Below are 26,590 nucleotides of genomic sequence, written 5' to 3' on the forward strand. Positions count from 1 at the left end.
TAATTTCGAGAAAAAATCACATCGTGCAACTTGATTTTTTTTTTTGTTGACAATTAATTGGAAAATGACTCCTAAAAGTAGACCTAACGTGCATGCACATTACACGGCATAGATATAGCTATCTCATTAGGATTCTCTCTTTTGGATGATACTGAACTCTAACAACTATGGTTGGATTTTATTGCACTCAAGTCAATGAGGGATTGGATTTTTCATCCGGTTTCCACAATACAATAGGCACGTAAATTTCGGAAATGTTCGGTATGCACTTTTATTACCACCATATACCATGTGAAATGTGACAACATATATATATAATTAAAACCAATTGTAACGAAACCACTTTGGTTGTCCTTTTTCTACTATGTTATCTTGTGCTGATCAAATAACAACGACATTTAGATTCTATACATTTGATTTTGATGAATAAAGTAAATTCCTGACATTTGATGGATAAACTAATAGTAATATCGGGAAATTGAACAAAACACGCCTCTTGTTTGCTAAAATTAATCATTTCTCTTTCATCTTTGATGGATAAACTAAGTATATTGAATTCCATTAACATTTTTGTCTTTTTTTTTTTTTTGGAGAGGATCACTGGATTTCACCCTATTTTCCCCTGATAAAATAAATTATGCCTAATTAAATCTTACATGTAATCCATTAAAATGGATTCTACTTAAAACAAAGCTTGTGTGATGTAATTAGAGACTAAATTTGGCCCTCCACGTTCTCAAAAAAAATATATATTGGCCCTCCACAACACATTTGTAGCCGCCAACATGTTAGCAGTTAGCATTTTAATTTCAGGAGAGTTTTGGCGGGTTTTAAAGCATGAAGAGAAAATAATTAATTTTGAAAAACATGAGGGGGTGGGTTTATCATTTGCGGTCTATTATATATACACACAGTTTTCGACAACCATAAATAGCTCTAGTTCGATGTTAATTATACCATCATTTGAAGTTCAACAAATGAAAATGAGTCCAAAGTGGTCCGTTCATGTTTTTGTTATTTTGATTGTGGTTTTGTTATGCACAATTGTAAATTCTCAGCTTCAAGTAGGGTTTTATCGAAATTCATGTAGCTCAGCAGAACTTATTGTGAAAGATGAGGTTAGAAAAAGTGTCCTTAAAGATAAAGGAGTGGCTGCTGGTCTTGTGAGAATGCATTTTCATGATTGCTTTGTTAGGGTAATGTAACTATTAATTTATATTTGCACTTACAAGTTTCTTTTTTTTTTTTTTTTGGATCATTTATATGACGACGCAATAAAGTAACTTAAAGATCTTCGTTGGTTCTGTTTATAAGGGTTGTGATGCATCAGTGCTGATCGACTCCACTTCTTCAAACACAGCCGAGAAAGACTCTCCTGTCAATAACCCTAGTCTGCGAGGGTTTGAAGTCATCGACAATGCAAAGGCTGCCCTAGAATCTGTTTGTAAAGGAATTGTATCATGTGCTGACATTGTTGCATTTGCGGCAAGGGACAGTGTGGAGATAGTAAGCAGAGATAAATTTAATGTTTTGTCCTTCAGGACATTAATTAGCTAATTTTAGGTCCATTTGACTCAACTATTTAGTAAAACCACAGCTCTAAAATATTTAGGAAAAGAATTCCAATTTTACACTCATCTTGTCTTTGGCTAACCTTTTTGGATCCCCTTATTTGTGGATGATAAAATAAAAACAATAAAATGATAATTCTAAACCATATGTATATATTCGACTAATAATGTACACGAGTTGCAAGATCTTTAAAAGGTAAGTGAAAGACAAGATGAAAAAATGATCCATTTCCTTGAACAACACTTACACAAGTAGTTGAAAGTTGATTAGGTGATTTTAATTCATATTTGTTTGGTTTTAAAAAAAAAACACTTATGTTATCTTTACTATTTTTGTTGAAAATATTATTTTAGATCATATTTATCAAACATTAATTAATTATCACCTTGTAATTTACCACAGCTGTGGCCTTTATACTACCAAACAATGCCTTAGTTTGCTTGATGCCATATAACATTTTGTTTGCAGAGTGGTGGGCTGGGCTATGATGTTCCTTCAGGAAGAAGAGATGGAAGAATTTCACTAGCCTCTGAGGCATTAACCAATCTACCTCCCCCTACATTCACTGTCAACCAACTCACTCAATCCTTCGCAAACAAGGGCTTTACCCAAGAAGAAATGGTTACACTTTCTGGTAATTAATTATATAAATTTTCTAAATATAAATATTATCAGGTGCGGACGACGTCTGCATTATAAAATATCGGACACTTACTTTTACAACACTTTAAATCATTTATGATAATTTAAAAGTGTGCAAGTCTGCACTTTATAAAGTGTAGACATCCGCACCTAAGAATGACTCAAACTATACATCCAGAAATGATTTATTATATACATAAAATAAAACATAATTTTAGTTAATGTAAAATCCATATAACATATACAGGAGCACACACCATTGGACGCTCTCACTGTACTTCCTTCAGTAACAGATAATACAATTTCAGTGGCACAATGAGTCAGGACCCAAGCTTAAATCCCATGTATGCTGCTCAGTTGAAGCAGCAGTGCCCCCAAGACGGTACCAATCCGAACTTAGTGGTGCCAATGAATCCTGGGAGTCCAAGCATCGCTGACACTGGGTACTACATTGATATCTTGAGGAATCGTGGTTTGTTCACATCAGACCAAACTCTGTTGTCAGACCCAGAAACTGCAAGCCAAGTAAACCAAAATGCTAAAACTCCGAAGCTTTGGAAGACAAATTTTGCTGCTGCTATGGTGAAGATGGGCCAAATTGGTGTCTTAACGGCTAGTGCTGGCGAAATTCGAGCAAACTGTAGAGTTGTTAACTAGCTAGCTGCAGATTACAGCTTGGAGATATGAATCAATAAACACACATATGCTTGGTCGTTTACGTACATTGCAACATGTTTGGTATAAAACTAAATTTATATTTCAATTAGTATCTGTACCTTATTTATATATATTAAGTTCATAATTAAGTTCATACTATTTTTAATTAAGTTTATTATTATTTGACTACTTTTGAAATTATAAACATTAAATATGACTATATAAATTATTTCACTACCATATGTTTACAAAACTTTTCATTTTATCATATTTTCATTAACACCGTTAGTTGATTGATAAAATACAAATTTTAGTGGCATCCATTGATTAAATGATATCCGATGCCATGTGCAGAAATTACCATTAGTGCTACAGCGGACTAATTAATTGTTTGTTCTTTCCCTGAAAATTCTTTTATAAATTCAAGTAAAAACCCATCAACAATCCAATTAAAGATAAATTGTTTTCATTGTAAATAGTTTGGTTGGATTATTTTTACCTAAAAAATGCTTTCTACACCCATTTAATGGAAAAACTATTAAAAAAATAAAAATGATTTCTTTCTTTTTCCTTAATTAAGGCTTGTGAGCATTTTACAGAAAACTTTATTTTAATAGTTTTTATTGATATATTATAATTAGAGTTCTACTGATATTTATAATAAAAAATAATTTGAGACTATCTTTAATATTCTTATTATAGTGCAGCCCGAAGGTTGATCCTCACTTAATTTTAGAGGGAGATCTACCCTCACTTTAATACCGAAGGGAAATTTATTCTACACCAAATGCGGGGAGGCAAGTAAACTCCCACATAAGAGGGAAGTCAACTCATAGCCACTACTAGGACTTGAACCCATGCGCCCAAGGTTATTGGGCGTATGGGTATAGAAAACTTGACATTATAGCGAAGTCAAAAGCACCTGAGGCCAATAACGTCATTTAACCCAAAAAGCAGCCCAAAAAGTTGATGTAACGAAAACTCCTAACTAAGAGCATCACCAAAAAGCTCTTCAAATAAGATTTTATTACTTAGAGCATCTCCAAAAGACTCTTCAAATAAGATTCTACTTCTTATTTGAAGAGCCATATCAATATTAAATACTCCAAAAGACACGTTAATTTAGATTCTTCAAATAAGATTTGTTTCTCACTCTTCAATATTGCCGAGTGAGTTTCTCACTCTTCTATTAATATTTTATTATTATTTATTGAAAAGATAAGACTGTAATAATTATTATTTATGTTTCTTTTAAAAAATATAATAATAATTCCATTTGATAGTGGGAAAGATTTGATTAAAATAATATTAATTCATTCTTATTTGATGAGTCTTTTGGAGGGGATTATATTCTTCTATACACTTATTTGCCACATCAGTAAGCAAATTGAAATTTGAAGAGTAAAATTTAAAGACCCTTTTGGAGATGCTCTTATTTAAAGAGGCACATTAATATTTAAAGCTCCAAAAGACACTCCAATTAAAATTCTTTAAATAAGAATTGATTCTCTCTCTTCAAATTTGGAGAGTTAATTTCTTCCTATTCAATTTGTATTTTATTACTTTTAATTGAAGAAAGAGAGAAAAGTGGTTTAATTACTATTGACTTTTCCTTTTAAAAAATAATTATTTGATTAAAATAATATTAATTTATTTATATTTGAAGAGTCTTTTGGAGAATATCATATTTTTTTACCCTTCTATTTGTCACATAGGTAAGCAAATAGTTATTTGAAGAGTAAAATTTATGGAGACTTTTGGAGATGCTCTAAGGATGGCAATGGGTAGAGTAGAGGGGGGTTTGTTAACTTCACGCATCCACTCATGGAAAAATGAATAACCAACCTTGCACCATGTCCATTGTTTGAAAAAAAAAACAAAAAAAAAAACACTCACTCATTTCAGATTTTAACGATTACCAAACCACATTTGTACCCAACAAATTTTTATACAGATTCTTAAACTTAAAAATATACATATAATTCAAACTATAAATTTATAAATTTAACCAAAGAAATGCACATAAAATACTCAATTCTAATTTTATTTTATGTAAATGAGAAATTAAAGTTCCCCTGAAACAAGAATACTAATGAATGAATAATTCTTGTTCATGTTTTCTCATTAACTTTGACAGAATGTATACACTTAGAAAGCTAATTAAAAAGGAAACTAAATAAAGAATCTCTAAATTATGTAAACTAATCCTACTAAATAAAGAATCTCTAAATTATGTAAACTAATCCTACAATATCTCCCTAATATATGCTTTCCTGTTATGACTAAATCAAATAATAAATGAAAAAATACACCAAAAATATTTACAATTAATTGACTAAATCTCCAACATTCCCAAATCAAGATTTTCAGACTTTGAATAGAATTAGAGCGAAAGATGATGAAGAAAAGATTCAAAAATTGCAACCTTGAAAGATTTCTATACTGACTTGGTTATATAATCTAGACTTCCTCACATCAAAGTGGGTGTTGGACAAAAATTGGATACAATATATATCATTTATTATGTTTAGTTACTCAGTTGATGAGAGCAGAGGCAGCGAGTTAGGTTTAGGAAATTACGATTAGATTGATGTAGGATAGTTGTATATTACAAGTAGGGTATTTTTCGAAGGCTACTTGAATTATAGGTGTCCGTTTTTGGCATATAATTTACTGTTTCGAACCTTGCGATGAGACAAATCTAACCTAGAACAACTTTTGCAGTTTTGCCTTGAGGTCGAGCTGAAAATTATACTTATTTCTTGGTCGTTTTTGAGTTTTAAGATTGTTTCCTATTTTTCCTGATTCTTCTAAGATTTTTATTTTTTTTTCTAGAACTTGGATTTGGGTACCGTTTGTTTTCCTTTTCTTATTTTGATTAGCAGAATTTTATTATCATATTATATTTTTGGATTTGCCTATTTTGGTAAATTCGTGATATTTAAGTTTATTATAAAAGAGACTCAAAATCCTAATTTTATTTATTCAGACTTCCAATAAAACTTATTGTTATTCAGAAACCTAATTTCTTCTAATAACAAACATAATAACGTTTCAGTTTCGTCATAGATCTAGCATTTTCCATTTTTAACTTATATTTTTTTTAAATTTAATAATTTAAAAAATAATAAATAATAATGCAAGTTAGCAAATGCCTATCGATTTTCCCTCCTAATCAAACTCGTTCACTACTCGCATTTATTACCAAAACCACCCATTACTCGTAAAATTACTTACAATGGATGGATTTAAGTGGGCATATAAATGCGGATTTGTAGGTGTGTGGGTAATATTGTCATCCCTGCTTGTAACGAGGTTAGGTGGATGGGGAAGAAGGAAGAGAGAAAAAAATTGAGAACAAATTCTTTCTTTAATTACGGCTTGTACAGTAATCACATATGAACATGATCACTTACGTTTGGAGTCAGTCAAATGTACAACACAAAAGCAGCTAAAATAATTGACTTGACGAAAAATTCTAATAGCGTCAACGAAATAAGGATGAGCAGTTGTCCAAAGATAGTTGGCAGGCGATATGATTTTGATTTGATTTCAACAGGAAATATTAATTTTAGTAATTTTAGATCAGGAGACAAAATTACAAGATTTCGAACTAAATATCAGTGTTGAAAGGATTGGGAGCTGAATTTTTGCTCCGAATCCGTTGAAAGGCAATTGATCGAAGACAAACTACGAAAGAGACAAATCCTAGAAATTATTTCATGAATATAATTTATATCGTTACCTTTTTTAGGATATTATCATATAGATAATGCAAGGATCGTCAATTAACGAGGCTTTCTTTGGCGTGACGCTTGGGTTAGAGAAAAAAATTTGTGGACTGAGACTTTTCATCCCCTCTCATCATTTATTCAATCCAGTACGCGAAAAATTCATAACTAGAAAATTCAATAAATTGATAGTTTATGCCAAATAATAGATTTTTTTTTAATAAAAAAACGTATTTTCCCTTGCTCCTAATGTAATTACGTACACATAAAATTTGTGACTTAAAACGTGAAACTAACTTAAAATTTGAAACACAAAAGTACTAACATGTAAAACTTAACATGTTAGTAACTTTAACTCATCACAGCAAATTATTAATCATTTAAAGTAGAATGGAGGACTCATGAAATATTTAAGTGCAGCAGCTTTTGAACTACAACTATGTAACTACAATACTAAATAAGATATTAAGTGATTGTGTGTGGTTTAATTTTTAAACATGTCTGTTTAGAGGATGCTCACTTTCTCATCTCTTGTTGTGAAAAATTTTAATATACTCGTAAGTACACGAATCTAAAAATATAATAGTAGTAATGAGGTCGAACTCATAGGGATTGCTATAAATTGAAATGTATAATTTAAATTTAAAATTAATATTAATCCTAACCTAGTTGAGGAAATTGAGTTTTCAAGAGAAATTAAACTAATTAAACTAAGAAACAATTAAAACAAAGGAGAATTCAATAAGACAAAAATTACCAAGCTTTTCAGAATCCATCAATATTCAACTAGTAATTATCTAATTATTAATTAATCCTCAATTTTAGAGTGACAACTCGAAATCAATCTATATCATCTTATGGATATAACAATTAAGCCCAAATAAAATTAATCTTGTATAAGTTCTTTTTCTTCTTAACAGTATGATATATAAGCATCCCATGTAAACATATTGAACAACAAAATATCAAAGTTTTCTTAAGCACTCTATGTAAATAATTTAATGAAAAACACAGAATCAGATATAATCATATATAAACTTTATAGATCCAAGCACTGATTTAGTCAAATATTAATTTTAACAATCAATAATGCATGACAGAATTAGTTAAAAGATTTAATAACATCCAACTAATCATGTAAAACAAAAATCATTAACATTAAAAAATATATATAAGGAATTAATTAAATAAAAAGATAATTATTTCATTGAATAGGATTTCATCCTTAACCTCAGTATAAGACAATTAGCTAGAATACTTGAATTGAGAACAACAAAATTAATAAAACCAGCCATGCAAATTATTGAAGTGCTGCAGCCGTTATTTTCTTCCCTGCCTCGCGGCTGCCCTTTTTTTTCTCTGGCGGCTTCTCTTTTTATAATCCTAGTTGACAGAATTCTTCTCTAACTTAAATTATAATTGTAGTAAGCCAACCAGCTGCCTCTATAGTTAAATCTTTGAAGATTTTTATTCCAATTGTTATATGAAGCAAAACGGGAAAGCCACCAAATTGAGTTAAAGTAAATTTCTATATTTATCTTCACGTGATGACGATAATCTTCTTTATCTTCATGTGTATGGATGGATTAATTAACTAGCTTCAGTTTCCTCGGCTTCACTTTCATGTGCATGTACGTCTAATTACTTCCAAATTCAATTAATCTTTAATGCTCCCAAATTAAATTTCTTCTGCCTTTTTTATCCATAATCTCTAATTAATTCCTTGTTCAATAAAATAATTTAATTAATTAAAAATAACTAATAATAATATAATTAAGGGTAAAATATGTATATATTATATGCTCATCATCTCTCCTCAATCTTTATATGTGTACATACAGCAATGTCATTGTCAAATGTCAACACACATGCTAGAATTATCAGTCACCACGCGTCTTATAGAAAGTGAGATTATTGACATTCAATAGACGTGATCTTAATTATCAATTTATTTATAAAAAAAAATATTTTAGTCGATAAACCCATTTTGTTTTCCTGATCAATGAAATCAAATTAGTTGACGTGTAAAAGATCTTTGTGAATGTTAAAAAATTGAGTCGATATATAGTTGTTTCTGGCCATCAAAGACGTTATCTAATAGAGCTTTTTTGTAATGAAGCTTCGAGGTCTTCAGTTCTGTCGTTTGGCTCATTATTATTTTTGAAGTTTTGGTGCCACTGCCACTCAATTTTTGGGCACAGGTTGGAGATACTATTTTTCTCTTATAATTGGGTAAAATATATACAATCTCTACCATAAAATATATAAAGTAGATTTATTTCAAATATTAGTAGGATAGAACTAGTTAGAAGCATGAGTTGTATTATAATAGAACTAGTAATAAATTCATGATTTAAAATATCAATAAAACTTTTGATTTTAAATATTTTTTGTGCTCCTCTTAATACTTGTGTTATAGAGTTATCTTATTTCTTTTTAAAGATTGTATCGTAAGTTTTTTACTCTATTTTTTCCTTAAATAATTGTGTGCTTGTTTTGAAAAAATATCTACAAGAAAATTAATATTCGGCAGGATAAGAAAATATTTGAAAAAAACATAATAGAAAAATTATTTCAAATGAGTTTATCACAAGTAGTAATAAAGATGCTACCTTGAGTAAAAGGTTAGTAATTGAACAAAAAAGAAAAATGATGGAACAATTTGCCCAACCCATATGATCAGTTGAACCGCCCCTGTATGCCTCACTGCCACTGGATGAAAAGTTGGCATTCGCATAATTTCACTTCATTTTGTATGATTAAAGTGGAGGGACTCATGGGTTTGAATAAGTCGTCTACTAAGAGCATCTTCAAAATCCTCTATAAATTTTACTTTTTAAATACATATTTGCTTACCTATGTGGCAAATAGAATGTTGAAAAAATATGATATTCTCTAAAAAAACTCTTCAAATAGAAATAAGTTAATACTATATTAATCAAATAATACGATAAAAAATCATCCGAGACTCTTCTTAATATTCTTATTATGGCATAGCTCAAAGGTCGACCCTCACTTAATACTAGAGGGGGATCTACCCTCACTTTAATAATGAAGAAAAATTGATTCTACTCCAAATATGGGGAGACAAGTAAAACTCTACATAAAACTTATCCCAACAGTAATCGAGTTTAGTCCCAGATGTTGCTAGGACTCGAACCCATTTGCCTAATGTTATTGGGCACATGGGTTGCCAATAGGCTACAAGCCTATTGGTTATTTTATAGAAAACTTGCCGTTATAGTGAAGTCAAAAGCACATGAGGCTAATAACGTCATTTAACCCAAAAAATAGCCCAAAAAGTTGATGTAATGGAAACTCCTAACTAAGGATGGCAATTGGTAGAGTAGAGTGGGGTTTGTTAACTTCACACCTACACTCGTGGAAAAAATGAACAACCAACCTCGCACCATGTCCATTGTCGATTTCATTTGGGAAAAAAAAACACCCACTTATTACGGGTTTAGCCAATTACCAAACCACACTAATACCCAACAGATTTTTTTATGGATTCTTAAACTTAAAAATATACATATAATTCAAACTATAAATTTATAAATTTAACGTAAGAAATACACATAAAATACTCAATTTTAATTTTATTCTATGTAAATGAGAAATTAAAGTTTCCTAACTCAAGATTTTTAAACTTTGAATAAAATTAGAGCGAAAGACGGTGAAGAACAAATTTAAAAATTGCAACCTTGAGAGATTTCAAGGCTGATTTGGTTATATATTCTAGACTTACATTATAGGGGGTGTTAGGCAAAAACTAGATACAATACATATCATTTATTATGTTTGGTTACTCAATTGATAAGAGCAAAGGCACCGAGTTAGGTTTAGGAAATTACGATTAGATTATAGTTGTGTATTACAATTAGGGTACTTTTCTAGGGTCATAATTTGAGTTATAAGTGTCCATTTTCGACATATAATATATTTTTATAAAGCTTGCGACGATATGAATCTAACCTAGAACAATTTTTACACTTCTGCCTCGGGGTCGAACCAGACATTTAACTTCTTTCTTACTTGTTTTTCAAATTTAAGATTTTTTCTTATTTTTTTTATTAATTTTTCTAGGATTTTTATGTTTTTTTTCTATAACTCGAATTTGGGTGCCGTTTGTTTTCCTCTTCTTATTTTGATTAGAAAAATTTTATTGTCATATTATATTTTGATTTACCTATTTTGGTAAATCGTGATATTTAGGCTTGTTTTTACTTATTCAAACTTTCAATAAAATTTATCATCATTCAGAAATCTAGTTTCTTCTAACAGCAAACTCAATAAAATTTCTGTTTCACCATAGATCTAATATTTTCTATTTTTAAATTATATTTTTAAAATTTAATAATTTAAAAAATAATGAATAATAATGCAGGTTAGCCGTTGCCTATTTATTTTCCCTCCTAATCAAACTCGTCCACTACTCGCATTTATTAACAAAACCATTCATTACTCATAAAATTACTTACAATGAACATATTTTAGTGGGCATATAAATGCGTATTTGTAGGTGTGTGGGTAATATTGCCATCCCTGCTTGTAACGAGGTTAGATAGATGGGGAAGAAGGAAGAGAGAGAAAAAAATTGAGAACAAATTTTTTCTTTAATTACGGCTTGTACAATAATCACATAAGAACATGATCACTTACGTTTGGTGTAAGTCAAATGTATAACACAAAAGCAGTTAAAATAATTGATTAAACGAAAAATTCTAATAGTGTCAACGAAATAAGGATGAACAGTTGTCCAAAGATAGTCGGCATGCAATATGATTTTGATTTGATTTCAACAGTATCTCAATCCCAAATAAAGCCAAACATATGTTGGGTCCATCTCATTGGGGGCCCAAGAGTCAAAAGCCTAAAAAGTCTTGCTTAATGTGCAATTAAAATTAAGTTTTGGAATTGGATGAAATTTACCATGAAATTTGGCGAAGACGTGAAAGACGAGGGAAAAAAAGAGAAGACCGTGGCGTGACATTCAATTTGGGGTCAAGTTTTCAATCTTTGATTGAACGATTAGAAGGCGAAATTAACTTTATTTTCTCTTAAATTTTGAGGGTAAGTTCATGTCATCGTCTTTTATAATTTCACTTATTTTGATTTTTATTTTATTTTCTCGTTGGTTATTATTTGAGATACGCACTTGTTGGAGAGACATATATTATGTTGTTACTGTAACACAAGAATATTGAGATTCTTGATGTTACTAGCCTATGGTATTACTTAGGGAAGAATTTGTATTATAATCTCATTAATATAGTAGAAGATTTTAGGACTACGGTTCCGTGATTTTTCCGCTTTGGGTTTTCCACGTAAAAATTTGTGTCTTTTGTGGTTGATTTTTATTTTAGATTGTGTTGGTTTATTTTTCTACCTATTTATTTGTGGTACACATCTTATTTTAATCACACAAACAAAGAAAAAGTTTTGGTTCCGCTTAATTTACAGTTGATTGTGTGAGTCTCTTTCCCAACAACTTACAAGATTTCAAACTATATATTAGTGTTGACAAGATTGGGAGCTGAATTTTTGCTCCGAACGCGTTGGAAGGCAATTGTTCGAAGACAAAGTACGAAAGAGACAAATCTTTATTTCATGAATATAATTTATATAGTTACGTTTTTTAGATATTATCATATAGATAATGGAAGGATCGTCAACCAATTAACGAGGCTTTCGCTGGCGTGACGCTTGGGTTAGGGAAAAAAATTTCGGGACTTTGACTTCTCATCCCCTCTCATCATTTGTTCAATCTAGTCGGAGAAAAAATCATAACTAGAAATAAATGCAATAAATTGATAGTTTATGCCAAATAATAGATTTTTTTTATTAAAAAAAGTATTTCCCCTTGTTCCTAATATGTAGGTACGTACACATAAAATTTGTGATTTAAAACGTGAAACTAACTTAAAATTTGAAACACAAAATTACTAACATGTAATAACGTGTTAGTAACTTTAACTCATCACAGCAAATTATTAATCATTTAAAGTATAGTGGAGGACTCATGAAACATTTAAGTGCATTAGCTTTTGAACACGTCTGTTTAGAGGATGCTCACTTTCTCATCTCTCCTCAATCTTTATATGTGTACATAGGGGTGGGCATAGGTTGGTTTGGGTTGGATTTTAAGTCAACCCAAATCAAACCATAAAAATTTAGATCCAACACAAACCAACCCAAATATTTTTAACCCAACTCAAACCAAACCATTTGGGTTTGGTTTGAATTTTATTATCAAAATAATTTTTACTTAAATTAAAGAATACTAAAAAATTAAAATAAAGTTTAATCACAAAAATTATTATTTCTCAATAAATAAGAACATATACTTTAATAATAAACTTTCACAAACATGACATTAACAATCAATAATAAATTTTGCCACTTGTTGTTTATTTAATTATGCAATATTTATTTTTATTTATCGTTTTGGTAGTTTTGCGTTATGTTGTCTACTTATATGCTTAATTTTAGGGAGATTGCCACCTTCCTCCCTACAGTAATCAACATATATCATTTTTCCCCTTTCTGTTTTTATAATGGCCAAAAACCCCCCTAATAGTATAAGTTTACAATATTACCCTTATTTTCAACTACTCTTTTATTTATATTTATTATAAATTAAATAAATCACATGAATAGAAACTAAATAAAAATAAAGCATTAAAAATAAAAAATATATGTTTTGATATTAACAAAAAAATTAATAATAAAATTTTTTTATACTTATTTATTTTGTGAAAATTTTCTTATAATAAATATATAAGAAAATTATTAGTAAAATGATAAAAAAATTATTATAAGAAAACTTGAATGACAAATAAAAATTTATTTTAAGATAAATAATAAAATATTTTACCTATTTGTGTTCATTTATTTTGTTTTCATTTATTTCATTTGAAAAATTTGAGTGTTGGGGTTTTGTTCATAACCCATGGGTAAACCATACCCAACCCATAATGAAATGATTTTCTATATAAAACCCACATCTAACACATTTTCATGATTTACCCAACCCAAACCATTTAATTTAGTTTGGGTTTGGGTAAACCCATGAGTTGTGGGTTTATACCCACCCCTATGTGTACATGCAGCAATGACATTGTCAAATGTCTACAAATGCTAGAATTATCCGTCGCCACGCGTCTTATAGAAAGTGAGGTTATTGGCATTCAATAGACGTTATCTTAATTATCAATTTATGTATTAAAAAAATTATTTTAGCCGATAAACCCATTTTGTTTTCCTGATCAATGAAAATCAAATTAGTTGACATGTAAAAGATCTTTGTGAATGTTAAAAAAATTGTGTCGATATATAGTTGTTTCTGCCCATCAAAGACGTTATCTAATAGAGCTTTGCTGTAATGAAGATTCATCATTATTTTTGAAGTTTTGGTGCCACTTAATTTTTGGGCACAGGTTGGAGATACTATTTTTCTCTTATAATTGGGTAAAGTATGTACAATCTCTACCATAAAAATAAATAAAGTACATTTATTTCAAATATTAGTAGGTTAGAACTAGTTAGAAGTATGAGTTGTATTATAATAGAACTAATAATAAATTCGTGATTTAAAATATCAATAAAACTTTGATTGTAAATATTTTTTCTGCTCCTATTAATTACTTGTCTTATTAAGTTATCTTATTTCTTTTTAAAAATTGTATCGTAGGCTTTTGATTCTACTTTTCCTTAAATAATTGTGTGCTTGTTTTGAAAAAATATCTACAAGAAAATTAATATTCAGCAGGATAAGAAAAAATTTGAACAAAACATAGTAGAAAAATTATTTCAAATGAGTTTACACAAGTAGTAATAAAGATGCTACCTTGAGTAAAAGGTTAGTAATTGAACAAAAAAGAAAAATGATGGAACAATTTGCCCAACCCATATGATCAGTTGAACCGCCCCTGGATGCCTCACTGCCACTGGATGAAAAATTGGCATTCGCATAATTTCACTTCATTTTGTATGATTAAAGTGGAGGGAGCCATGGGTTTGAATAAGTCGTCTACTAAGAGCATCTCCAAAATTCTCTATAAATTTTATTCTTCAAATACTTATTTGCTTACCTATATGGCAAATAGAATGTTGAAAAAATATGATATTATCGAAAAAACTCTTCAAATAGAAATAAGTTAATATTATTTTAATCAAATAATTTTTTTTAAAGGCAAAGTCAATAGCAATTAAAGCACTTCTCTCTCTTTCTTCAATGAAAAGTAATAAAATATATATTGAAGAGAGAGAAATTAACTCTCCAAATTTGAAGAGAGCGAATTAGTTCTTATTTGAAAAATCTTAATTGGAGTGTCTTTTGAAACTTTAAATATTGATGTGACTCTTCAAATAAATAATAAAATCTGATTAGAAGAGTTTTTTAATAATGCTCTAAAGTAAATTATTTTCAAAGCTGACAAACGTGAACATATGTTGTGACTTTGACAAGAGTTGTATTACTATTCCCATAATTGAAATATAAAAATTTTGGTAAACATGTTCACACGTGCCTTTCACGTGCGATTCTTAGTGGGTGGATCGTTTTACAACTATAAATATCCAATTCGCCACTTGAGAGAGTTCGGAACAACAATAAAATCTACTACAATAATAACATGCATTCCTCACCTTTCCCTTTAATGCATCTTGCCACTTTGGCTGTTCTCCTACACATAATAAAATGGCTATCACTTGGTGTAGATTCAGCTTCTCTGAGCATTGTTACGGACAGAGAGGCCTTGATCTCATTCAAGTCTCAAATAAGCCTGGAGAGTAGTTCTAGTAGCCCTCTGTCTTCTTGGAATATTAGTCAAAGCTCTTCTCCTTGCTCATGGCCGGGAGTTACCTGCAACAATTTCGGCCAAAGAGTGATTGGCCTCAATCTCTCCGGCTTCGGAATTGAGGGGACTATAAGCCCTCATATTGGCAACCTCTCACTCCTACGTTCACTTCAACTCCAAAACAACAAGCTTTCAGGGACTCTTCCAAGCGAAATTGGTAATCTTTTTCGCTTGAGAGTTTTGAACATCAGCTCCAACAGCTTACGAGGTGTAATACCTCTAAACATAAGCAAGTTAACTGAGCTCAAGATCCTTGACTTGACGGCAAATAAGATTACAGGCAGAGTTCCTGATGAACCACTCCGTAATCTTAGAAGTCTGCAAGTCCTGAACTTGGGGAAAAATCTTCTCTGGGGCTCAATTCCACCATCCATTGCAAATCTGTCATCACTCAACACCTTAAACTTAGGCACAAATAACCTCACTGGCAGCATACCAAGTGATCTGAGCCGTCTTCAAAACTTGAAATTCCTTGATCTCACCATCAACAATCTCATTGGCACTGTTCCTTCTACCATTTACAACATGACTTCTCTTGTTTATTTGGGTTTAGCTTCAAATCAACTCTGGGGAGAGATTCCCTATGATGTTGGGGATAAGCTCCCAAATCTTCTGGGCTTCAATTTCTGCTTCAACAAATTTACAGGAAAAATTCCAGGGTCTTTGCACAACCTCACCAATATACAAATTATCCGGATGGCGCACAACCTTCTGGAGGGAACTGTGCCGCCAGGTTTGGGGAATCTCCCTTTCCTAAAGATGTATAATATTGGTTTCAATAAGATTGTTGGCTCAGGAGATGAGGGTCTTTCATTCATCACTTCTTTAACGAACAGCACCCGTCTCAACTTCCTTGCCTTCGATGGCAACCAGTTTGAAGGCGAAATTCCAGAATCCATCGGCAATCTTTCCAACGTGCTCTCAAAACTGTACATGGGAGGCAATCGTTTTTATGGGAAAATACCTACCTCGATTGGCCGTCTCAGGAGCTTGACTCTGCTGAATTTGAGCTACAATTCGATTTCTGGCGAAATCCTAACGGAAATAGGCCAATTACAAGAACTGCAGTCACTGGATTTGGCTGGAAATCAAATCTCTGGTAGCATTCCGAATACCCTTGGTAATCTCAAGAAGTTGAACCAGATCGATTTATCAGGAAATGAATTGGCCAGTGAAATACCAACTTCATTTGGAAACTTTCAGAATCTACTTTCTATTGATCTGTCCAACAACAAGCTCAACGGAAACATCCCTAAAGAGATTCTAAGCCTATCTAGTTTGACCACCATTGTGAATCTGTCTAAGAATTTCCTTGACGGAACTTTGCCCGAAGAAATTGGCATGCTAGGAAATGTCGTTACCATCGACCTATCAGCCAATGGCCTGTCCGGTAATCTGCCAAACTCCTTCAAAAACTGCAAGAGCTTGGAGAAACTATTGATGGCTAACAATAAATTCTCGGGGCCTATTCCAAATATTTTGGCGGAGTTGAAGGGCTTGGAAGTTCTAGACCTCTCCTCCAACAAACTTTCTGGCTCCATTCCTTCTGATCTCCAAAATTTACGAGCCCTTCGTTCTTTGAATCTCACATTCAATAATCTAGAAGGAGTAGTTCCCCGTGAAGGAATTTTCAGACATACGTCCATGGTCCATTTGGAAGGCAATCCAAAGCTTTGCTTGCATTTGGGATGTGAGAACTCTTCTAGTCATGGAAGAAGGCGAATCATTATATATGTTATAGTTGCCATTATTGCTATCATAGCAGGTTGTTTCCTAATTTTTTGGCTGATTATTGTGAGGAAAGGCAAAGCGAAGCCCATTGGAGTTTCTACATTATTCAAACATAGCCCTCAAATGATTTCATATGATGAGCTGCGTCGAGCCACAGGGAATTTTAGCCATGAAAATTTGATTGGAAGTGGGAGCTTTGGGTCAGTGTACAAAGGATATCTCAGAGAAGGCATTAGTGTCGCAGTTAAGGTTCTTGACATCGAAAGTACTGGAACTTGGAAGAGTTTTTTTGCCGAATGTGAAGCTTTGAGAAACACCAGGCATCGTAATCTTGTCAAACTGATAACATCATGCTCTAGCTTGGACTTCAAGAATATGCAGTTTCTTGCTCTGGTATATGAATTCCTAGGTAATGGAAGCTTGGGAGATTGGATTCATGGCGAGAGAAAGAATGAACATGGTAATGGACTTAATTTTCTGGAGAGATTAAATATAGCCATTGATATCGCCTCTGCACTGGACTACCTTCACAATGACTGTGAAGTTCCAATAGTACACTGTGATTTGAAGCCAGGCAACATTCTTTTGGACGAAGATATGACAGCAAAGGTGGGAGATTTTGGGCTGGCCAGGTCTCTACTAGAGAGAATAGGCAATCAATCTTCTATTAGCTCCACACACGTTTTAAAGGGTTCAATTGGTTACATACCTCCAGGTTAGTGCCTTAATTTACAACTCTCTGCTTCCCTTGAAGGTTTAAGTCGTCTACTATAAATTAAACTAACCATTAAATGAATATTAAATCATGATGCAGAATATGGTTTAGGTGAAAAGCCATCAACAGCTGGAGATGTATACAGCTTCGGAGTGATGTTACTCGAAATTTTTACCGGAATGAGTCCAACCCATGAGAGTTTTGCTGGAGAAGTTAGTCTTGTTAAATGGGTGGAATCAAATTTCCCAAAGAATGCGCTGCAAGTGTTAGATCGGGAGCTGCGACAGCTGATGATGAGCAGTGAAAGCCAAACCATACAATTACATGATTGTTTGATCACAATCATTGAATCTGTTGGGCTGTCCTGCACCACTGAATCTCCCGGTGGTCGCATTGACATCAGAGAAGCTCTCCGCAGGCTCAAAAATGCTCAAAAGATCCTTCTTAAGCGGCGGCAGCCTAATGAAAAAACCATGAATTAATACACACACACACACATATATATAACATAAGCTCGTTCGAGAGCAATTCACGCTGCTGTCAGTTGATGTCAAGCTTAATAATGCAGTGCTGTGTATGGTACAAAAGCGTGGGAATAAACAAATCGGAATTTGCTGACTGTTAATTACATTATTTCGTATGATATACCTTTCTTCCAGTCTTTATATCTAACTAAATTCACAATATCTCTCACAGTGCTGGTACCGATTAATGAGCTTTCACCAAATTCTAACAGAAGCAAGTGGCATAGATTTACGCTGAGGATGCATTTTTAAATATTTTTGCCATTTTCAAAAAAAAAAAATTAAACTATATATAGATAGGCGTATTTCTAGAAATATATTGAAAAAGATTTTTTGAACTCCAATCTTTTGAAAGGCTTCATTCACTCTCAATGTACTGTATAAAGGGAAAAACAAAAACTCTATGATAGCTTTTATGAGCTTGATCTTGAATCAGCTTTACTTGGGTAGCTGTAATTTCACTATTTTAATTTATTGCTTAACATCAACTGAAGTCTGGACAAAACTCAACATAGGATTTCATAAATAAGCAAAGAGAAATCTATTGTTTTACCGTGACCTTAGCGAAATATGAAGAGCACTCTCTTACTAGTATTGTGAGACTTCTTTCGGCTAAAAACAAAAGTGGGTGAGTTTTATATCTATGAAATTCCAGGATTTCTGGAATAGTTCCAAAGTAATTCCACCATTCAATGAACCAGTATGAAAATATGAAATCGATTCCTCTTTTGATGTAGAAAAATCAAGAGCACTATTGTTGTCAGTTTAAAACAAAAATGCATTAAGCCATGCTCGATAGTAATTCCAATAACTATGACCTGGAGGGCAAAACTATTTGAGAATTTTTTGTACTAATTTGATTTTTCCCCCCTCAGGAGGAGTAAGAACTTTCAAAATTTGACTGTGGAATAGGTAATAAAATTAGATTTTTTGGACGAGGGTAATGTTTGAATTTAGCTAATTCTAAATCAATCAAAATAAATTCATAAAAATTTTGATTTTCCCTAAAGTCTTTTGGTTCGAAATGAAATCTTTCTGAAAGAAGATTTTTGACAAATTGTTGTGCATTTTTTAAAATATATTTATCTTCCAATATAAGAATTTTTTATTTCAAGATTTTTTAAAACATTCTTTATCTTGAAAATAGCTTTTAAGAGGTGTTCGATTTGCAAAAGGAACAACCTCTGTGTTTTTGTTCAAAGAAAGAGTTGTTTTTACAACAGATTTCAAATCTATTATGGAACTATTTCTATCTCCGGTTTTGCTGGAGAAATCGCAAGAGTTACTTTTGGAGATTTTTCAAACAATAAATCCATAATTGAATAAATTTCTCTCTTGACAAATTTTTTTGGAGAAGAACTAGATGTAGCCTTCTCTTTGAGGTTTTGATCACTTTGACCTCTGAGAGCTTCTTTATCTTTACACAATTTCATATCATGAATTTTAGAACTGGAAGATTGACCGTAAGACGATTTTGACGGTTTTTTGGGTGGTTTTCTTCTCTTGGGGTTTACGTGGCATTTATACCTCCCTCGGAGAAATTCCTTGGTGAGATAGTCAAGAAGGAAATTAGACTTCCTTTTTATACAAGAAATTGCTTGCCATCGGGAAATCTATTTTGATGCAACATTTTTATCATCTTTTTTGTAAAATCTCTTTTGCAGATTCGCAATCAGCACATACAAGAAATTTTGATTTGATAAATCTCTTTTGCAGATTTTCAATTTATTCTGTATTATTTTTCTTTTGTTTAATGATACCTCCATATCCTATTTCAGATGCATCAGTTTCAATAATTTTGTAATTATTTAGATCAGCTACATGCGAACAAGGCAAAAACTTGATTTGATTTTTTTTTTATTTGTTTGACAATTTGTGTGTGTGCATTTTCCCATAGTCTAGGATTCTTTTTTATTTAATTAATTTGTAATTTTCTTTTGTTTAAAACTTTTTTTTAATGAAAATTTTTTTCACTAAAATTCTATAGAAACAATATTAATTTTTTAAATAATTAATAATCTTGTATGAATTTATTGGTTTTATTTTATATTTACTAATTCTGTGCATAATTTATAATTTTTATGTCTATTTCGGTATTGATGCCGTAGTTTTCGTTACGGCATTATAGAATTGTCTTGAATATCTAATATTTCATTCATTATTCTTTGTAATTCTAATGGAGCATTTTTTAATTCAAATGGTACAACATTCCATTTATATTAGTCAAATTGTATAGTAAACACAATTTCAAGTCTATCCTTTTCTTTTATTTGTATTTGCTAAAACCCAAATTTCATATTAAACTTCAAAAATATTTTAGCATTATAAAGTGTCTACAGTAAATCTTTTTTATTGAGAATTAGATATCTAAACCATCTTAAAGCTTGATTTAGAGGTTTATACTTTGGCCCCGGCCGTTTGGGATTGAGGTTGAAACTCAATAAACTATTTATTTCATAAGTTTTGATAAAAATAGTGTTTGGTAAATTTTGTAAAAGCAGCTTATTTTATAATATTTTCCATTTCATCAACAGCTTTTAAAAGCAGGTATATGGTTGCTTTTCATAAGCAACTTATTCAATAAGCTACCACACTTTTTTAAAATACCTATTATAACCCTAGTATTTTAATAAAAAGACAATTATATCTTACTTATCCATAAACCCTAATCTATAAATTATTAAATATTATTTTACCATCACAATTTAGTTATCGCCATAACCAAGTACGTTCTCTTCAATTTTGCTCTAGTGATGGAAAATGGAAAATTTGCGGAATTTTATTGCAAAAAATTTATTGTCGATGTAATACATATTACTTTTTATTTTATTTAGATTATATAAAAGTATAAATTTTTATCATATTTTATGTAATAGATTATGAAATTCTTCACATTTCTCTTAATTGAGCCTTTTTAATGTAATTTTACATATTTAAGAAAAAAAAATATGTCCAAACAATTTATTAAGCATAAAATAAAAAGTAATTAAAACGTATGTCTATTTTGGTCATTATATAATACAACAACACTTTCACAATAAGATTTACCAAACGCATGTACTCTACTTTTTAAACTCACAGCGGCCGCAACAGCACAATTTACCAAACATTGAGCTACTTTTTTAATCAGCAGCTTATTTCATCTGCACAGTACAAACAACTTATTTCATCAGCCTTCGCAATCCCAAATTGGGCCTTTATCACTAATTAGCATTCTTCATTACATAAAAAGCCAAACAACCCTAAGGAGATTGGCTTTTTCTAATTAATTTTTTATTCAAAAGATAATCAATTTCTTTCTTACAATAATTTTCTCATTCTTTATTCATTTGTACTGGTCTAGCTTTTCTTGGAATTGATTTTCCCATCAATTTCTTTTTCGTAAGGATTAAGGAAGTTCAGCCATATATTGTTTTCTTTCCCAAAAAGCATTTAATAAGTTTGAACAAATTGTTTCTTTAATAGTTTATTGAAGTTGTAAAATTCTTTTATATATATATATATATATATGGGTAATTTTCAGTTTCATTCCCTGAGGTTTGGGGTCCCTTCACTTAGATAGAATGTATAAGGGTATCTCCACTTTGCACCCCTACCGTTAGTATAAAGTTTAACTGTTAATTGATTGAATAAATGATTGAAATACCCTTGCTTCAGAAAACAATATTCTAGATACATACTGGGCACTGGATCATTCAAAAATGTGGCACCAAATTATATTAATATCTCAGTAAAACCCATGAGAAATACACTTATCATTTGTTGTATCAAGCTCCTAGTTCGATCTACAGACCAACATTATCATGGTAAGTAATCTGCACACTTAATAATTATTAAAAAAAAAAAAGAACATCAAGTACAGACTTTATTAGTTTAAATAAATACATGCATTTTCCATATTATTGCTCTTAATCTTGTCCGAAATATTCATCTTTAACAAGATGTTAACCAACGTAACAACTGTTTATGCAATGAATATTCACAATTTAGAGATAAAACATACAACCCAACTAAAATTAGCATGCCAAGTTCTTGATTCTAGCGGCGGTCATCCTCTAAAATAAGTATCCAACGAAGAAATAATCAACTAAAACAACAATTTTTATCATGGGTTTTCATGATTTGAATTATAAAAAAAAAAAACATGCACCACCTCTGCAAACCAACATTAGCATTATTGTTCAACCTTAGCTTTACTTTTAGCTCATCCCAGCACTGTAAAAATGAAAAAAAAAATACAACAAACAAGGGAAGTTTCAGTTACCTGGCATGCGGCTCCATCACAAGTGGGTGGGTTCTTAGTCGTCATCGATATTCGCTCACGGCCGTCGAATCAGTTTGAAATCTTACATCAATTCCTATCAAACTTGATTTCGATTGCTTCCCCGAAATCTTATTCCTCACAACAACGAATTCGCTTAATGGTGATATGAATTTGCTTTTTCGATTAGTGAAGATAAAAATTAAACAAATCATTGTTTTCAATTTGGCGTAAAACTTGTTGAATGCTAACATGCTTCTGTTATTACCCAGCGGACATAACAATGTTTCTGACATGTTCCAGTTTCCAAAGTGCAAAAATTCAAAATATTTTTAATAATTAATTAATTTAGCATGCAATTACTTAAATGTCCTCACATACTGAATATATATTAAACTTTATACTAATGGTAGGGGTGTAAAGTGGAGATACTCTTATACATTCTATCTAAGTGAAGGGACCCCAAACCTCTAGGGATGATACAGAAAATCACCCGATATATATATCTCTTTTTCTTGGATTTGCTTTTCTATTCTTTGTATTATATTTTCTTTTACGCAAACAAGAAAGAAAAGAAAATTTATCAAACATGTAATGTAAATTGTGCTAGGAAATCTTATTGTAGAAGAAAAAAATTTGAAAAACAATAAGAAAATTCATATTTTTATAATAGACCCAAGAAAACCAAATACATCAAAAAAAGATAAAAGTTCCAAGAAAATACTACAAAAATTTTCAAATAAAATAATTCTTTGTTCAAATGTGGAAAATCTGGACACACAACAAAATATTGTTGAATAAGAAGAAAAATAAACCAATTAGAACTTGATGAAGAAATTGTTAAAAATTTTGAACTTATATTAATTGGAACCTCTTCTGAATCCGAGGAACGATATGATAATTCATGAAATTACATTTTAAGTTCAAAACTTGTTTTAGCAAAAATCAAATGAGTACAAGAAAGAGTTTTTGTTATAATTTTCAAATGATGAAGAAGACTAACAAACCACTGAAGATTCAATTGTTGATTTGGCACAAAACAATGAAAATAATTGTTATGAAATATTATGAATTAGTCCATAACAATACCATCCGTAAAAGTCACATGCCAAATGGGGAATACTGTGAATCATATGTCCGTAACAATAACTTTAACTGACTATTTGTATCACAACAACTTCAGTCCCTAAAGTAGAAGAGTGGAGGAGTCATACTTGACTTTGAATTTTCGCTTGCAACATAAGTCGTCTAATTTTCCAAAACTTACCTGCTCACGGCGAAGTTCCACCTATCTAAATTTTATTACTATTATAGCAAGCCTCATATTTCTAGTCTTATATTAGGGTATATATACTCCATTAATATTCAAATAATATATCTACATCATCATACCTACCCAATTAAAAGCAGGGATGGATAAGGGCCATGCGGACTTGACGTCATCCCCACCCTTCCTCCAGTATATCATTGACAGTCCCAGATTGACCTAAAAAAATATTGCCCTTTCTCAAGATGAGACAGTTGGAAGTTGAACAGAGTTCATTTAGCTCATGACCAACGTGTGGGTTCAAGTTCTCATTGGAGAAAATAAACTTTAAAATTTAAAGAAAAAAATTACTTGAGTTTCTTACTAGTTTATTAATTCTATTAAAATAGTCCTTATTAGATCTATAAAAATATTCCTCATAAACTCTTAAATTTATAAACCTATAAAATTAAAACTTTAACCTTAAAAGAATAAAAGCCCACACTTCCATTGAATAAAAAAGGCTGTGATAATTGACCCTCTTAACCTATCTCTCCTACTCTTAGTTTTCCTCATTAATTTCTCAAATTACTCCCGTACAAAAATGATTACATTATTTTCTCTCTAATATTAGCATCATCTCCACCTGTTTTAATCAAATTTTCACTAGGATCTAATTTGAACCATTAAGTGGTTGTTCTCACCTGATCAAAGTCAAATCTAATTATAACAAATAAATTTTACATTTTAGGAGGAGATTGGGCTATATTTGGGGTTGGGCATATTTTTCTACTATCCAAGGTAAGAGGTGTAGTTGTGGTAATCTGGAAGGTGAACTTAGGTGATTTGGGGAGGTAAATTGAGTTCGAAATAATATAAAGAGCTCTATGGATTTAATTTGGAGAGTTGATATAGAGACCTCAAGAGAGCTCTGAGGATAGCTCTAGAGAGCCTGTCTAGGGAACGCAGTAGAGCTTGTAGGATAACTCATATGAACTCATATATGAAATACGATTTAGGCATCAAAATCATTATAATAAGCAGAAAATAAGTATAAACAATAAAGAACACACAAGATTTTATGTGGTTTGGCCCTTTGGCCTACATCTATGAGCATAGCTTATCTCTAATCCACTATATAGATAAAGTATTATATGATTTACTTTACAGCATGTCAGTATGAACAAACCTTATTAAAGGTTGTTTATGGTGAATATAAGATAAAAGAGATGTGAGTTATAGAAATTAGAGAGTTCTTTAAGATAAGAATAAGGGAAAAGCTTCTTTTACATATGAGATGGTCAAAATCTTTTATGGAGGTATAAAAAGTGAAGAAGAAAACCTAGAGATGGAGGAAGAAGAAGAAGATGAAGTAGTCTCTTAAGAAATTAAATCTCTAAAAATATCCCCCAAGAGTTGGATAAAGCAAAAGGAGAGAGAGAGATCCCCTGAAAATTGAACATGTGGAGCTTATATAGGAGTGCTCCTAAGGGTATTTTAATAATTTTGGATAATTAAAAAAATTTCATTTCTTTATCCTTCATAAGTGAGGTTATTTTAGTATTTTACATTCTTGCCCTTTGATGGTGACATTCATGAGCTTGAGAGGTAAGGAAACATATTTCTTTCTTTTAGCCTCCATAGCTAGGAGCGTGGCAGCCTCTTAGTCTTGTGGTCTTACTACTTTTCAGAAGATAACAAAAGAACAACTAATGTAGTCCCCTCATATTGTTTTGCTCAAAGAATTTTTTTTTTCTAATTAGCTCTTTATCCTTATTAAAAAAAATATATTTTAGTCTTTCTCATGATGACGTGCACTATTCACATACTGTCTCTAACCATCAAAATTTGTGTTTCAATTATATTCCTTGATGTTTGACATATTTATCAAAATTATCTTTTTCCTCAAAGAGTTTTCTTCTAACCTTTGAGAGTTATACTGCCATTCCTCAAACAAACTGACTTTACTTGTTATTAGTCCATATCAACATCCAAATTTCCTCCCAAACACCACTGTTGATCTTCATTGTAACAATTAATCATGACCAAGTTAAAATTATAGATCACAACGTTTTTAATTAAAATAAAAATCAAATAATCAAATTAAGATTACAAAATAATTAGATCCATAAAAATCAATAATTGTAGTCGCTTCCTTTTCTTTTTCTTTTATACCCATGTGGTTTTTAAAACCTGTTTTTAATGACAAACGTCATCCAAGTTCAAAACTTAACAATAATCGCACATTAAGTAAGTGTTTTAAACTTCAGACTTTTAAGTCACCCAAATAAGATAGACCCAATAATTTAGTCCCCAATAAATTAAAAGTGGACAATCTTGAACCAGTGCCCGGAGGCCTCCTAACCACAAAGAATGTAAAATTGACAAATCATAATTACTTCATTTTGTATAATTAAACTGGAAGGAGTTAAGACTTTGAATATTCACTTGCATAAGTTGTCTTCTACTTTAATGAAATTGACTTCAACGAAATTAGAAGTTAATATGTTTGCGGCCTACAGATAGTATGATGTGGGAAAAGACGAAATACGCGCATACCACGGGAATTGGTCAGAGGTGATGTGCCGAACCGTAACGATTAGTCTTTTAAACTTTAGACTTTTAGGCCACCCAAATGAGACGGATCCAA

General features: G+C 31.2%; 1 protein-coding gene and 1 pseudogene across 1 annotated transcript; both read left to right on the plus strand.

Moving 5' to 3' along the window:
- The first annotated feature begins 913 nt into the window (after window positions 1–913).
- On the plus strand, window positions 914–2,871 carry LOC102616075 (peroxidase 5-like; annotated as a pseudogene).
- Window positions 2,872–15,211: 12,340 nt separating this feature from the next.
- LOC102613917 (putative receptor-like protein kinase At3g47110) lies at window positions 15,212–18,534 on the plus strand. Its single transcript, XM_006470340.4, has 2 exons — window positions 15,212–17,909; window positions 18,009–18,534. Exons 1-2 carry the CDS (start codon window positions 15,239–15,241, stop codon window positions 18,389–18,391), a joined length of 3,054 nt encoding a protein of 1,017 aa, XP_006470403.2. The 5' UTR covers window positions 15,212–15,238; the 3' UTR covers window positions 18,392–18,534.
- The last annotated feature ends 8,056 nt before the right edge of the window (window positions 18,535–26,590 follow it).

Source organism: Citrus sinensis, chromosome 2 (genome assembly GCF_022201045.2).
Source record: "Citrus sinensis cultivar Valencia sweet orange chromosome 2, DVS_A1.0, whole genome shotgun sequence".
NCBI lineage: Eukaryota > Viridiplantae > Streptophyta > Magnoliopsida > Sapindales > Rutaceae > Citrus > Citrus sinensis.